The sequence below is a fragment of the Liolophura sinensis genome, chromosome 11, assembly GCF_032854445.1.
Source record: "Liolophura sinensis isolate JHLJ2023 chromosome 11, CUHK_Ljap_v2, whole genome shotgun sequence".
NCBI lineage: Eukaryota > Metazoa > Mollusca > Polyplacophora > Chitonida > Chitonidae > Liolophura > Liolophura sinensis.
This window is the reverse complement of record NC_088305.1, coordinates 21,625,322-21,642,389: the sequence shown is the minus strand read 5'-3', so window position 1 is coordinate 21,642,389 and position 17,068 is coordinate 21,625,322. Positions and strand designations below refer to the sequence as shown.

Below are 17,068 nucleotides of genomic sequence, written 5' to 3'. Positions count from 1 at the left end.
ACTATTGGACGCAGACACTTTGTCTGAAAGTGTCTGCAGCTAAAAGTAACACGCAAGCAGGGTTAAAACAGCACCTATAAAATGCATATGTTACAATAAGTGTACAATGTCAGAAAAAATGTAAATTATGTAACAAAATGAGAGTCGGCACCTTACCACAAAACGACCTTCGAAAACCGGATGTGAAGTGGTTGCATTAAAGTATACGACCTCTGGTGGAAAAACATACTAAGGTGGTGCATTTGTTTGCTAATTATAATCATTTATCATACTTATAACAGCAAACATTAAAGATACATAGAGTAAAATTTCCGACAATCACTTTCTTAATGGTTTTTAATTTATGTTTCAAAATTTGTATTTTACGGTTAAGAATTTAACTTACCCGAATTTGTGCTAATGTTTTAATCTTTTGACGTTTTTGTCTTGGTAATTATTTTTCTTATCCTGAGATATTTCCTTTTTTCTTTTCCAATTGTTAAAAACGTAAACATATTATTTCTTTTGTTTCACGGAAATCATCGAAAGTTCCCGACTGAGTTTCCCGGTTCCGGTCTTTTCCAACTCACCGTTGCAGGCGTGGGCCACGTTGCTGTACGGTCGGGCATAGAACTTCTGTAGAATTATGGGTTTTGGTGATCTGAAATCTAACCAGGGTCTCCAGGCTCTAAACAGCTACCTCGAAGACAGAAGCTACATCGAAGGGTAACATTTCACGACTTTTAATACCAGTGGTTTTCAGTTTCATTTCGTGACCGTATGTAGCGAAATTTGACCCTCGAATAGTATGAGCAACTTTGGAAGAATGATGAATGGAACGACACCTTAAGTTCTGGATGATCGTCATTTCTGACAGATGCGAACTTTATCATGCTGTTTCGCATCATGTCTTAGCGGAGTATGTCTTGATGTGTTAAACTTCTGTCATTATGTCACTTGAGTCTTGTTCACAGTAGTCCTATGTACTATTTTAAATTCCTGACATTCATCGTAACACTGAGTCCATCAAAGCCTCTCAAAAACATTGCACAGATTTCAAACTCCCATCACCGTCCCATCACCCTCCCACCTATGGCAGTCTTACTTACCTCCCCTGCTAAGGGCGCCGATAACACAGTAGACTGTCCGCTCCAGGAGCAGTAGATCCAGGGTCAATCCGGGGTCGAGTCACACCTAAGACTTTAAAAGAGGAAATTGTAACTTCCTTGCTTGGTGTTTAGCATGAAAGGGATAGTGCAATGGCTGGTTGACCTGTATCCGTATAATGGCTCTTGAGGGGCGCCTTACTTATCTTCGGTTATCTTCGTCGTCTCAGTGAAAGAGTGGTGGAAATCCATCTTGCAACAAGGAGGCACATTACATGCACTCTAAGGATTCCTTCGTCATCACATGACTGAAAAATTGTTGAGTACGACGTTTAACCCCAATCACTAACTCACTCACCTCCTCTGCTCATTTATATGTAACATACTGAGCCCATTCATACAGTGCATCAAAAGCAAATTCCCCAAAACGCTGTTTGATATCTCCTATCTACTGGTCATCAAGTGAAAATGATCGAATTCTGTGATAAAATAAAGAATAACTGTTGAAAAATTTGGTTGATTCATTTTGTGAAATTTTCAAAATTGATCGATTTTCAGTTTGCACATGCCCATTAGCACACAACTGCACCTGCACGTTAATCCTTGATATACCATGCCTGCTAGATTACTGGGATGGTGTGTGCAAATTTTCATTGGAATCTGGTACATATCAAGGGAGATATCAAACTACGTTTTGTTGCACTGTTTAGAGAGAGTGACAAAGTTCACAAATGTTTTGAACCTATCCTATCGACAGAAATCAGTGAGGTTCAGTACTGCTTGGTTCATCAGTTCATCGTTAGATCAGTTGATGAGGTACATATATCGGGCTACAGTAGCCACCAATGATAAACTTATACACCGTTTCTCGTGGAGTTGGTTAAATCCTTTGTAAACCGATTTCTGCAGTACATACACGTGTCAACTGTGGCTCTTACCTCTCAGCTTGCTAACACGTGCAACACCCCATGTATATTCTACGCCAGCCCCAAATTCAGGAGAAATTTATTAGAAATTAGATGCTACAGAGTAATGTGCTTCCAGCACTCATCTTTGGAGCCATTCAGTCACATGCCATTGTAGTCCATCTAAAAGGTGTGCTTTTTTAAAATTCTTACACTCCTCGTAACACTGAGTCCATCTCTGGGACTGTCTGCCTGTCAACAAACATGGTGTAGATTTCAGACTTCCATTTCCTTGTCACTTATGCCAGTCTATCTCGTCTCCTCTGCTCATTTATATCCAATTTTATGGTATTACCTGTAATACTATCCTTTTAATTTACTATGCACACCAATGAAATTAATTGGCTCGCTGCGTTGTTAACACATTGACTGCTTGATCTTAGTCAGTAACGAGTGCCTCGTCATCGACAGCCATTTTGAAGTGTCCAAGTTTTGGCATTGAAATTCTCGAGAAAATTGTATTTCCACTGCTGCTTGAAAAAGTACTTGTATTTTTAGTGCAGGTAAGTTTGGATGCCGTCAGCGCGGACTTCATTGAGATCGGTCAGAAATTACGATGAATGTCATAATTTTAAAATAGCACGACGAGGACTCGAACTAATGCCACTAATCTCTTGATGATGAGAAATTCAACTTAAGATGAAGTTCCTATCATGTCGATTTTATTTTCAGTGATACTCATTGTCATATTGAATCTTGAACTATTTTTTTTTTGTGCTATAGTGTTGCAAATGTCAATCAAACTTAATGTGGTTTCCATGGTGGCCATTTATTTGTATGCTTGTAAATTTCACCCATAGCCCATGAGAGAATGGTTAGTTGACACAAGCCTGAAAATAGTTTTCTGACGTTTGGAGAGAAGCCCAAGGCCCATATTATCCCTGTTATATTATAATGCACCAAGTTGGTCAAGTATCTTTAGGTCCAATGTTATAAAGCATGGGCATCCCACAGTAGAAATCAAGATCTTAAAACATTCCAGTTGGTTAGCGCGCTAGCGCAGCATAATGACCCAGGAGTCCCTCACCAATGCGGTCGCTGTGAGTGCAAGTCCAGCTCATGCTGGCTTCCTCTCCAGCCGTAAGTGGGAAGGTCTCTCAGCAACCTGCGGATGGTCGTGGGGTTTCCCCCGGGCTCTGCCCGGTTTCCACTCACCATAATGCTGGCCGCTGTCGCATAAGTGAAATATTCTTGAGTACGACGTAAAACACCAATCAAATAAATAAGGAAATTAATAAAACTTTCTCCAGAATTTCCACATTTCTGGCTGACACCGTGGCGATACCTTTTGTCTGACAGGTATGTTCCGTCGCAGGCTGATGCCGTGGTGTTTGATGCTCTGTCCAGTGCCCCACCTGCAAACCTAATGCATGCCCTTCGGTGGTACAACCATATTAAAAGCTATGGTTCAGAAAAATCGAGGTGAGTCTTAAAGACATTCGGATTGTCAAAATACCTCTAGAATAATCAACATTGACAAAGCAGCAATTTGGTTTGGAAAAAAACTCGAAATTATGATTATATTAATCTCTGATCCATGCAATGTAGATCAATGTAAAATGTATAATTGAATATTATCTGATATTTTTGTGTGGTTTAGGCTGCTGAAACTTTGGTTTAATGCGCATGTCATTACTGCAGTTTTCCAGGACAGAAGAAAGATGTGAGTGCGTACGGTTCAGCGGCCGCAAACAACGCGAGCGGAGATGCTGGCGATGATGGTGATGATGATGATGATGATTTTGACTTGTTCGGGGATGATGCTGATGCCGAAGCTGCTCAGCAAAAACTACGAGAAGAGCGTAAAGCAGAGGCTGAGGCCAAAAAAGCCGGTGGAAGTAAGAAGCCCATCTTTTTCATGCATAAGAAAGCCAGACACAGAAGATGTAGGCATGTGTTAGAAGTATTTGTTTGTTGATTTATTTGATTGGTGTTTTATGCCGTTCTCAAAGATATGGCAGCATTCTGGTGGTATATTGTGATATATCACTTGTTGGAGGTGCGGCAGCATTATGGTGGTATATTGTGATATATCACTTGTTGGAGGTGCGGCAGCATTATGGTGGTGTATTGTGATATATCACTTGTTGGAGATCCGCCAGCATTATGGTGGTATATTGTGATATATCGCTTGTTTGAGATACGGCAGTATTATGGTGGTATATTGTGATATATCACTTGTTGGAGGTGCGGCAGTATTATGGTGGTATATTGTGATATATCACTTGTTGGAGGTGCGGCAGCATTATGGTGGTATATTGTGATATATCACTTGTTGGAGGTGCGGCAGCATTATGGTGGTATATTGTGATATATCACTTGTTGGAGATCTGCCAACATTATGGTGGTGTATTGTGATATATCACTTGTTGGAGATTCGGCAGTATTATGGTGGTATATTGTGGAGATGGAGGGTAATTTATGTGGAGCAGTAGTGTTCTTTCAGATGTGCTTCTTTGGGTTTGGAAAATTCACCAAGATGAAGGAATTGTTTTGAATTTTTATTATTTCCCTAAAAGAGCAGACGAAAGAAAAGTGGATCTTGACAAAGTCAGTTGAATGCTCACACGTCTCATTCATATACATTCAGCATGCTCCGTGGAGCACTTATGGGAAAGGTTTTCATTCACTTGCCAAAGGTCGATGGTTTATTACTGGCAGTCTAGTTTCCTGAACTACTGAAACTGAGTGTCCAGGCTTAAGTGAAGTACTTGGTTTTAAGCACTCACTAACCAATCAATCAGTCAATCAAATCAATGAGGATTTCTGATTTCTGTTCGTCTTTTTGCAGAGAAAGGAGTCATAGCCAAAAGTAGCGTTGTTTTATACGTGAAGCCTTGGGACGACGAAACAGACATGAAGGAGGTGGAGAGACTAGTACGAGGGGTAGAGATGGACGGTCTTCTCTGGGGAACTTGTAAGTCTCATGTACAGGATACTGCACTGATTTTCGTCTGGGTTATAGTGTCGATAAAAACTTAAAATTAGCGGAAGGCACATATATCCTTTGCCTTATGTGGGCCTCTTGTAAAGGCTTTATTTTGGTCACAGGACATGCCACACTTCCTGTGAGAACAGCTGCTTATGTGATAGACTTTGGCCTCTATATGTGAAGTCATGACTTGTACAGTTGGAATGATAGCATAAAACACTGCGTTTCACCCACAATTAAGCATTTTTCCTTTATGGATTGAGGCAAATGATGTTTTCATTTGTTCTACCTATTTTAAACTAGAATGCAGGTGTAATCTGTTTTCTGTGGGGGAATCATGTCCTTGTTTTTATTGTGGTTAACTTCTTTGTTGACAGCCAAACTTGTACCAGTTGGATACGGAATCAACAAGTTACAGATTGCATGTGTGATAGAAGATGCAAAGGTGAGTTATTATTTGGGACCTGTAGAAAACTTTTTTTACAGAAAGGTTTTAATGGTATGTGGGGTTCATGAAAAAGTTGTGAAAAGTGATTTACACAATTATATATACAGGACGAGCCCCAATACCAAAGTTGGTAGAGCTTCCGCGTTGGGAGTGGTAGACCCAGGGTCAATCCTAGATCGAGTCACACCTAAGACCTTTAGGTTTAGGGTTGGCATCCAGCATGAAGGGGATAGTGCAACTACTGGTTGACCCTATCAGTATAATGGTTTGGGCGGGGCGGCTTGTGACATTGTGAGACAAGTATGAATCAGTGTTTTATCCTACGTCATATGTATGTTATTAAATCTTCCAGGCTTATAAAATAGGCCGTAATAACTGAATAAAGAAAGCCTTGACAAAAAAGAAATGAAAAAAAAGGGAATAAACGCCACACCAGTGAGAAAATGGATAAGTCAACACCTTTCAGGCTAGCCCTTACGGGTTGTTGATGATGTAGTGAACAAGTGTTGGGCTAGTCAGCAGGGATAAGAAACTACCGCTATAAACACTTCTAATCTTCTCACCTATGTTGTTTCTCTTGGTTCAGGTCAGTATGGATGATCTCCAGGAACAAATTGAAAGCTTTGAGGACCTGGTACAGTCAACAGACATTGCGTCGTTTAACAAAGTTTAGCTTGCTGTATCCATTGTGTAATAAAACCCTCTTTGTGCTATGTATGTAATGTCTTCTTGTCTTTATGTTCAGGGCACGATTGATTCTTCATTAGTACAGTCAATACTTCCACGGGATACAGAATCGATTCTGATTCGCTGGTCTGACAGATAAGCAAGTCCAGATTATGCGTAGCGTAAGCTTTTGGGCCTAATTTCGTCATTTGTTCTTAGAGTTAATTGCACAAGTTTGAAACTGTCAGAAGTCCTGTCTAATGGAACATACCTGTAACTTTTTATTGACGTGTGTGTCCTAAAAGCGTGCACATATGCTTAATTGACCGCTTTGATGGCCTTATGGTTAGAGCGTCCTCCTCGAAGTCGAGATACTGCAGGATCAAACCCGTGGTCGGGTCATATGAAGACTTTAAAAATTGATACTTTCTGCTGCCTCGCTTGGGGCTGAGCAGTGAGCGCTTAGAGCAAGGAAACAGGGTGGGGTGTTGTCTGGCGTCTTCGGCACGATGCTTCAGTGGCGACAGCACTTTGGTGGCATGGACTCGCCCTGCCACAATATATGTATGCACCTAATGACAACTCTTCGTCATTATGAAGTACAATATTAAACCTCAGGCACACATACACACATACATACATGCATATACTAGTACTTAATTTTCTAGTGGCTTGCCGGGCCTCCGTGGCTCAGTTGGTTAGCGCACTAGCGCAGCGTAATGAGCCAGGAGTCTCTCACCAATGCGGTCGCTGTGAGTGCAAGTCCAGCTCATGCTGGCTTCCTCTCCGTCCGTACGTGGGAAGGTCTGACAGCAACCTGCGGATGGTCGTGATTTTCCCCTGGGCTTTGCCCGGTTTCCACCCACCATAATGCTGGCCGCCGTCGTATAAGTGAAATATTCTTGAGCACGGCGTAAAACACCAATCAAATAAATAAATAAATAAAAATTATGAAGTACAGTATTAAACCTCAGGCATACATACACACATACATACATTAGTGCTTAATTGTCTAGTGGCTTGCCGGGCCTCCGTGGCCCACCATAATGCTGATCGCCGTTGTATAAGTGAAATATTCTTGAGTACGGCGTAAAACACCAATCAAATAAATAAATAAATAAAAATTATGAAGTACAGTATTAAACCTCAGGCATACATACACACATATATACATTAGTACTTAATTGTCTAGTGGCTTGCCGGGCCTCCGTGGCCCACCATAATGCTGGTCGCCGTCGTATAAGTGAAATATTCTTGAGTACGGCGTAAAACATCAATCAAATAAATAAATAAATAAATCTAGTGGCTTGCCACAATGGCCAGGCCTCACAAGATGTGGGTTCAAAACCATTAATCAGTAACTTAGCAAGGGTCAGTGGTTTAGCCTAGATTTCGTTCACCCATAAACTGACCATCATCATAGGTGAAAAGCGTATTGCGGTACACAAAAATTAAATAAATAAACAACAGTATGTTTCATTTTAACTGTTGATAAAAAATAGTTTATATAAAACTGTTGTTGCTGCATGCTTAGCTATATCTTGCTATGCTGTTAATCTGTTGGTGTTTTAGTCACCTTCAGCCTTATTACATCATAGTGTAGTAGCGAACAGCAGCTAAAGACTGCAAAACCATGCCAAAGGACGCCACTTGGGCTCACACTGGAATTCATGGTCCCAATAACAGTAGGTGGTAGAATTTAATGTTCATAACTGCTTAGAAAAATCCTTAAACTCACAGGAAAGTTCACTTGCTATCTAAAAAGACTTGGATCTTCATTTTCTACAATCCTGCATAGAAACTGCGATGTCCAGCTCTGAAATTTATAGCCCATTGGCATATTTTGTATCTTAATGACATTTTACACAGTACTCAAGAATATTTCACTCACACGGCGATATGGTGGCAGGAAATCAGGCATAGCCTGGGGGAAAGCCACGGCAATCTGCACCTTGTTGCCAGACCTTCCCATATACAATCTGGCAAGAACTCAAAACGACTGCATTGGTAAGAAGCTCTAGAATGATTGTACCTTGCCAACAGGTTAACCACTCTGCCACAAGGCCTCATTAACACAATGACATTAATTGCTATTTAACACTGTCCTCAAGCCCTTCGCTTACTGATGACAGCCATCAGGTTCTGGGGTGAAGAAAACCACCGACCTTTGCTCAGTACATGACAAACATCTTGATTTGAAACTGCTAGTGAAACAGTGAAACCTGGACTTGAACACACAACCTGTTGGTTACAGGCTTCACAGTCAGAGCCAGTGCTTTCAACCATCAGAGTCAACAAGGCCCCTTATATTAGGGGGTATCCATGCCTTTTACGTCAAATCTATGAATTGGATGTACATGTACTTCAACATTCCCCTGTACTCTGCAATATTTTGAAAACAATTACATTCGGAAGACATGGAAGTTCTCCAATGAATTCCTAAAGACAATCGTGAATGCCAACAAAAAGAGTGAGTGAATGAGTGCTTGGGTTTAACCTCGTACGTAACAATTTTTTAGTCATATGATGACGAAGGAATCCTTAGAGTGCATGTAATGTGCCTCCTTGTTGCAGGACGGATTTCCACTGCTATTTTATCTATTTCTCCTTTGCTGAGATGTCTTACCAAAGGCAAGTAAGCCGACCCGCCTTAGCCATTATACTGATACGGGTCAACCAGTCATAGCACTATCCTCTTCACACTGAACCAACAAAAGGAAAGTGCTACAAAGTCCAGAAATGAATAGAATGAGCTGTACAAGCCACCTGTAGTTTATTGATTCACATTACACTTTGTCAAGTGTGAAACATACATGTACATATATACTGGCAGCAAGAAAATAAAATAACGAAACAAGAAAAAAAAAATGTCCAGCAGTAAAACTAAATAGAACCGTGTTGTTAACAAGACATATCAATTTCCTAGAAAACTGACATAAACACCATTAATCATTATCAGAGTTTCACCGATGAATAAATATTTACATTAAAATCTGTGTCAAACAGATTAAAACTGCAACAACATGGTATAGACAACTTAAAACCAAAAGGAGAGGTCAACTCGTGACGACACAAGAACTGCTGTGATACAAAATGCTGACATTTTGTACAAGGTTTGTACAAGATATGTGGGTTGACAGAGCCTCGAAGACAAAGAAACAAATGACTGAATGTGGATTACTGTTTCACTAGGATTGAAAAACTGTAATGACGCTTCTTGTTATCTCAATTGTCCATAAATGTTAAAAAATAGGAGGCTGCAGCAGACTGTTTAACCTTTAACTGATCGACATACAGATGCGACAAATGACTTCTATATAAAGCTGATTAGCAACTAATAAATCTGTGTGGGAGTCAAAGGGGATAAAGCTTAACATCAACAATGAAATTAGGCATGTGTAGAGCCTTCTTACAAAACACAAACGGATAAAATAAGTCCGATCAAAAGTAATAAAACTCGGAGGATGAAGAAATAGTATTAAAAAGAACCATGCTTTTAGTCTGAAAACTTGATATTTCAATAAAGTGCTACTGCAATGTATTAACTATCTAGGTGCTGTAATATTATATTGCTGTTACGGTGTCTCATCATTCCAATGGCATGCCGATACAGTCTCAACATTCACATGACATGCCGATACAGTGCCTCAACATTCAAATGACATGCCGATATAGTGTCTCAACATTCAAATGACATGCCGATATAGTGTCTCAAAATTCAAATGATTTATTTATTTGATAGGTGTTTCACGCCGTACTCAAGAATATTTCACTTATACGACGGCGGCCAGCATTATGGTGGGTGGAAACCGGGCAGAGCTCGGGGGAAACCCATGACCATCCGCAGATTGCTGGCAGACCTTCCCACTTACGGCCGGAGAGACATTCAAATGACATGCTGTTATAGTGTCTCAACATTCAAATGACATGCTGTTACAGTGTCTCAACATTCAATTGACATGCCGATAAGGTGTCTCAACATTCAAAAGGCATGTCGATACAGTGTCTCAAAATTCAAATGGTATGCCGACATTTCAATTAAGTCCAGCTAACACTGAACTGAAGTGCTCCTGCAATGTATTGACTAGGTCTGTACAACCAAGTTCTGCAACACTGTCTTAAATGGTGTCTCAACATTCTGATGAATTACGACTGGAGTTTCAACTATAATGTGTCAACAACCAATTGCTGTGCTTCTGCAATGTTTCAGCGTTCAACCAATTGTTGATAAAGTGTCTCAACATTCCAGTTAAATACCACTACAGTCTCAGCATTTCAACCAATTGCTGTTGCAATGTTTCAACAATCCAACCATGTGTAGCTACAATGTCTCTCAACATCTTAATCAAGTGAAACTACAGTGTGTCAAGAGTTTACTAAAATGTGACAACAGTGTCTCAACACTCAAGAGCAAAGCACTGCTAGAATGTGTGAATAAAGTACTCTGCTCTTATCTCTCATCTACATGCCTGTAAGAAAGAAAGCAAGCACTTAACCATATACCAAAATAAAGGTCATAAAAATCTAAAGTCACACAACAACTTGTCAAAACCACATTCATTCGCTGATCAACAAGATATTAAAACTTTGAAAGCAAAATATCAAACAACTCTTCCTCTCTCTACCTACCTATTCTGAGTCCTCAGGTGATAACCATTCGTTTAATATCACAATAAAATGTCATTTACATGGGGAAACTATCAGTTTTCTACATTCAGTGTTTCATATACCCTAATTCCTCAACCTTTTCGCAAACGAACCTTTTTGCATACTTCAGTACGTGCACATTTTGCACATTTATAATTTGATTTTAGAGACAAAATTACACTGGTTGGGATTAACCAATATCAGGGCTTCACAAAAAGTATCATTTTGTCAATCTATACAGAGTAATGCCTTCAGATGCTTGAATTCATAAACACCTTGCAGACAAACAAAAAGGTTGAAGAATAACAGTACGGTAAAACAGGATAACAATCAGACGACAGCTGGATTCATCATGTGAGCTTTTTAACACGAGTATTCAAATCATCTATAATTTCATGGAATTTCTCAATCCCTGTTGAACTTGGTGAAAGAACGCGTGAAATTACCCCGAATGACCTAAAATTTCGTCCGCAAAAGTGCATTTTTAGAGGCACATAAATGTCACAAAATATTATTTTTGGTGTTGAAACTTTACAATTTTCCAGAATAGTATCATCCCATCTCCCAAGCAAACCTCAAAACACCTTCCAAAAAGGGCTAATATAACTGTCAAAATCAGAAAAAAAGTTAGTCATGGACGAAATACAGCTGGTATGGTCTGGAGGGGGATGCAGTTGGTGAAAAAATTCCATGAAATCACCAAATAACCAATGTAAAACTACAGAGCATAGACATTTTTCAACGTAAAATTTCTTTTACATGTACATGTTCTTGGTATAGACAGAAGATTCAAATTTATACACTCATGTACTTGTAAATGGTTTGGCTTACCAGGAATAATTTTAGAACAGGACCCACAACTGAGTCAGGAAGTTACCACCAAAACCAGAGCTTCAGAAAATCACCTAAAACTCTCTCCTGTAAATCTTCAGTACCTGTCGTATATGAATAAAGCCCATCTAAGGATTTGAAAATACTTAATTTGCGAAAGTCACAGTGATACATCCTAACCTCTGTGACCATTACACGAAACACCATTTTACATGTAGCTGGTATCTTAGCCCCAGGTGAACAAACATCTATCAGACTTCACTCAGGCCTAGTCTTAAGGTCAAAATGGTTTGCTGCACTAAAATGTTACCTACCTATAGGAATTTTTATTTCAACGAATGCTATCTGCTGAGGTCTCTGTGGAAAGATGTATGAAAGTTAGACAGGTTACAGCAGACCTACCTAGAAAGCCAACAAAAACAGCCATACAACCTGAACATACATACCAATATTTAGTTGATCTGTCAACATCATATTAGACAAACTCATGTTCAATTGAGCAAAGGGAGGTAACACAATGGTAAACACATCAACAATGTTTCTCTATTAACAAACACTGGCCCTGGTACAAGAAGAACGTTACAAATGAACATTTATGATCATTCTCTGTTTACAATTCAAACTAATTCCTCCATGCTTTTATACATGACATGCAATGTATACACATAAGCGTGTATGAGTATCTTCATTTCTTTTTAAAAATTACTGAACAACTAAATTTGTATTCTCAAAAGCAAAATGACTACTGACTTTCTAGTTAATAAGTGTCTGAAACTACAGCATGTTCTCCTAGAATCAAAAAATACAGCGCGTTTCAGAAACAGTTTGTACATGTACAGCGTAGAAATGCTGATACAGTTTATAACATGTCTTTTCTGCAGTGTCAACTTGAGAGTTGCGGAATGTAGACAAGACACTGTATGCACAGCGCTAAGTACATGTGAAGTAGTCAGAACAAGACTGATTTTAACTTACCACAGTGAACACATAAATACTTCATATCCAACTGAACCTGCTCAGAACGCTACAACAACCTTAATTCTCCCATAGAACTTTTCATATACCCTACTATACATTGTTCATGTACACCAAATCTATTATAAATATAAAAAGAATATTCTTCACGTGTGTGACATCTGCAGCCTTGTCCGTCAGAAAAAACCCTCCAGAGAACTACAAGCTACTCTAAACTTGGTGTTCTGTAGTCTTGTAAAGGAAATATCAAGACACGCCCTCACTTATACTGGGTAGTCCATACCTTCTCACAGTGGAACACTCAACCCCATGTGGCAGAATTGCAAAGTCCAAAATCTTTGAAATGCAGTAAAAATGAAGAAAAAAAAAAGCAACTTTCTTCACAAATTAATAACACCATGACAACAGTAAAGAAATCTGAACAGTCCTACTTAATACACTACCTTTGGGACCCTGGCAATGGTTTCAATTCTAGTCTCTAACATCATTTTTTTAACATGTTACATTCTCAGACGGGGATGATGTAACAATAAAATCATGAATGAAAATAATATCACAAAAGATTCTCAAACACGTAGTAACTTGAACGTTTCATAACAATACAGACTAAGGTGCAACATTCACACCCGAACTGCATGAAGTGCAATGATACAAGATAAATGAAATGCTGCTGGGATTCCCCATCCTACACAATGACAAACCCACCCAATCACCGTGACGTCCCCATTGCATTTCTGCTGTGGAAATAACAAAAGCGATGCACTACTGTCAGTTGTGTTACTTCCAGTTACAGCATACACCAACCAGGGGCCAGATTCATGAAGTTCTCATAGCATGATAAGCCTAAACATATATTCTAAACGACTTCAAATTTCGCCCACAAAAAGTGCATTTTTAGGGTAAATAAATGTCACAAAATATTTATAATATATTCCAGTAGAATATCATCTCTTATTCCAAGCAAACCTCAAAACACCCTTACAAATTCAACAGAACTCTGACAATCAGGAAAAATGAGCACATTAGTCATGGGCAAAATTTATGGTCATTTAGGGTCATTACCACGGCAACCAGCACTGTTGCCATGGCAATTACATGCTTGCAATGAAAAGAGAGCTGTGAGAATGTAGCCCCTGGCTACAGGTTCTCATTGGCTCACCGTAAGCTCACCAGGAGCTCACCACTAGCACACTCACACCACTAGTCATTGGTGTGGTCTGACGATATGATGACCAACAAACCATGACCTTCACTTACACCTTCCACTAATATTCTATAGAGTACGCAGTTTTTCGGTTTCCAGTGGATTTGGCTACCAGTCACTAGCAAATGGCATCATGCTGAATAACACGAGGCAGTCCAATCAAATCGAACACATTAGACAACACTACTTGCATCACGTAAAAAAAAAAAAAACAAACACATAAATTGAAAAATACAATGACCTCTTTTACAAATTTACTTTCAGAAAAGTTCAACTTTCAATTACTTGTCTTATGTTATTATTTACAAGGGCAATGCAGCTAAGTTTGATTGTGTACATATTTATACGCAGTCTTAAAATCCCTAAGTTTGTGCGTGCAAATGAGACATTATTTGACGAGTTTGTTAAAAGCTTAACGAAAACGAGGATAAAACATGCCAAAACACAAAGTTAATCTTCGCAATGAGTATATGAAGGTGCAACAAACTGATAATGTAGTTAGGTATGGCACTGGTAATAATGATGTCATCAGCTGAGCAATTCAGAAATAAAACTGAACTTAATGAAGAAACTTCTTTGTAAGAAAAAAAAGAAAAAAAAGAAAATAGGATACCTGTACTGTAATTCTTGAACCTTTTTTGCATATGTGCAGGGTGTTTTTTTCATGCACATTCAGAAGGCCTTATTCTTTGCAGAGTGTTGAAATTATACTTGATGTGAAGCCCTGAAATTGGCCAATCCAAACAATTTAGTTTTGCCTCCAAAATCAAATTAAAAATATGCATAAATTGCACTTAAAGTTGGCCTTTCATATGCAAAAGGTTGAGGAACTAGGGTAACATAACTACTCCACCCCACCCACCCAAATACACTTCCCCCATATTAGGGGGAAATCCCAACATTAAGAAATGTGTAGCCCAGAATGATATCCTATTCTTCTGCAACCACCATCACGCGTTACACAGCGGTCTGTTTGCTTTTCATGGTCCCAATATCTCATGTAGCAAGCACTGTCAAGGACCATTCGGTTTAAGTAAATACATTCATGCAGAGATGAAAGGCTAGAAATTGGTGACACAATTGTGTACCAATCTGAAATCTGTAGATTACACTCCATGAAACTGTTACATCATCCCCAAATTACTTGCAGGAATGTAACAGAACCATGGAAAAAAAATGGATAATTTGTCCTTTACAAAACACCAGCTGTATCTCCACCATAATGTTGCAAGAGACAGGTCAATGCCTTCACAATTTATGAACGGTGAATCAGAATTTCCAAAGGCAATCTGTACAGGTCTACCTTTTCAACCTCTCAACACTCTAATTTCTTTCTGAATATGGAATATGACTGTTTTGACCCCAAACAGTCTACTATGCCAACAAGCTTGGCATTGCATGCCTATAAAAGCTGAGAAATGGTCATCGTGTATCCCATGTATAGTATAAATATAAATTGGCCAGGTCTTTGTTACTGCAACCAACTTTAAATGTTTCCTTTCTGAATATGGAGTAATGGGTCAGGTTATATCAGACATCCGATTAACTGTGCTCTTACAATGCTGTTCACCCGCAAACAAGTGAGACTGTTTCTGAATTGTGCCATTGATAAGGAATCTGTGCAAAAGTCAAAAAAGAACAGTGTGCATGTCAACCTAATTTTTCCTGTGACACAGTGTTCACCCCCTAGTGAGATTTTCAAACAGCACATGAAGGGGAGAGAATCATCATAATTGAAAGGGCAAAGGTCACAAGTCACACCGGTGTGTTATTTCATGGTACCGTAACTTACAATGTACATGTAAATGCTAGGCTAGACATCTACCACATAACAGTAATATCCACAAATTCCCTCAGTTATAAAATGCAAAAACAAAATAATAAATAGGACTCAAAACAGCTTCAAATCAAGTCTAAAATGTCTTCAAAAACTCTAAGGCATCAAAGTACATAAAAGCAAAATAACGCAAAACATCTAACATAAATAACTCTTAAAAAAAGCCATCTGCTCTCTCACTGAAGTATGAATATTATTTTCATAGCAATATCCAGGGCATGGGTCTGTGGGCAATGAGATGGCGGGAGGATGGTGGGAGGAAATCAGGTAAAGCCCTCAGGAAACCCTCCACCATCCACAGGTTGCTGTCAAATTTTCTCACAGCAACCCCATTGGTCAGAGGCTCCTGAGCCATTGCACCGTACTGGTACACTAACCACCTCCTATTTTTATCCTCAAACAAACACGAGATGAATTTTAACTTGTGCTGTTGTTGGAACCCATTTGATTTACTGTCGACCTTCAAATAGTATACAAGTCACTTAGCGGAAAGCATCTGAAATCCACACTAGATATTGTTAATATTCCTGTCTTGGATCTCAAATCTTTCTCCACAGTAAACTACACGCTTTTATTTATGTTGTTACAAAAATTGCGTGCAAAATTTAAATACGAGTGGTGAATGTTGGGAAGGAGGGGAGGTTGTGGGAGGGGGATACTGAGGACAGGTAAATGAATTTGGGTTGGCTAGCCTACTTGGTAGGGACCACTACCTGTCGCTGGTGCCTAGCGGCCCACGCCCTGGATAAGTTGCCAGTTTTCATAGAGACTGTTGGTCTAAGTTCTGTGTAATGACATAATGTGCAGACCTATGATAAGAGATATGTACAACAATAAATCAACACCCAACACAGGTGACAACCGGTGAAATGTACAGGGTAAAACTGGGCTCATTTGTTCAAAAGTGTAGAACTTATTATACCTGTATCAATATATGCTGGCTTGAAATACATCAACCTAGATGTCACACAAAGTCTGAAAATCTTTTCCGCTTATGAAAGTTCAATGTGTTGCTTATTTCTCCGTTAAGTAGACCATGCGACTGAAGGAAATTCCCATTCACGTGGTATGTTAGAACATTCACACTCGTCTTGTGGGATTATGGGTGAAAAGGTAATCCCTAATGCCGCTTCCGCACGAAGCAATTAGCCGAATCATCATGTAGATTGAATATAGTCATGCCAAAACTCTGCATTTTGTCAAATGATACAATCGCATGGAATAGCACATCTCCCATTTTCACTCGGCTAGTCGAATTCGAGGTGAACACCCGCAGTCACACTGTATGAACGCGGCTTTTCCAAATCTGGTGTTGAGTGAATGATTATGGCACAACGCCACTACTATTGTAGCGAAAGTCTGGCATTTAAGGATTATAGCAATTCGCAGTTGAACTGATGCATATATGCGGACTGAAATTCCCTTAATGAGCCTACAATCAAAGTCTCTCTACACTATTGAACAAGTGGGCCTGGACA

General features: G+C 39.3%; 1 protein-coding gene across 1 annotated transcript; it reads left to right on the top strand.

The window, feature by feature from the left end:
* Positions 1 to 570: 570 nt before the first annotated feature.
* On the top strand, positions 571 to 6,147 carry LOC135477865 (elongation factor 1-beta-like). The gene is made up of 6 exons (XM_064758070.1): positions 571 to 705; positions 3,350 to 3,472; positions 3,692 to 3,888; positions 4,842 to 4,967; positions 5,360 to 5,427; positions 6,017 to 6,147. The coding sequence occupies exons 1-6, from the start codon at positions 626 to 628 to the stop codon at positions 6,101 to 6,103; spliced, it is 681 nt and encodes a 226-aa protein (XP_064614140.1). The 5' UTR covers positions 571 to 625; the 3' UTR covers positions 6,104 to 6,147.
* Positions 6,148 to 17,068: the final 10,921 nt, after the last annotated feature.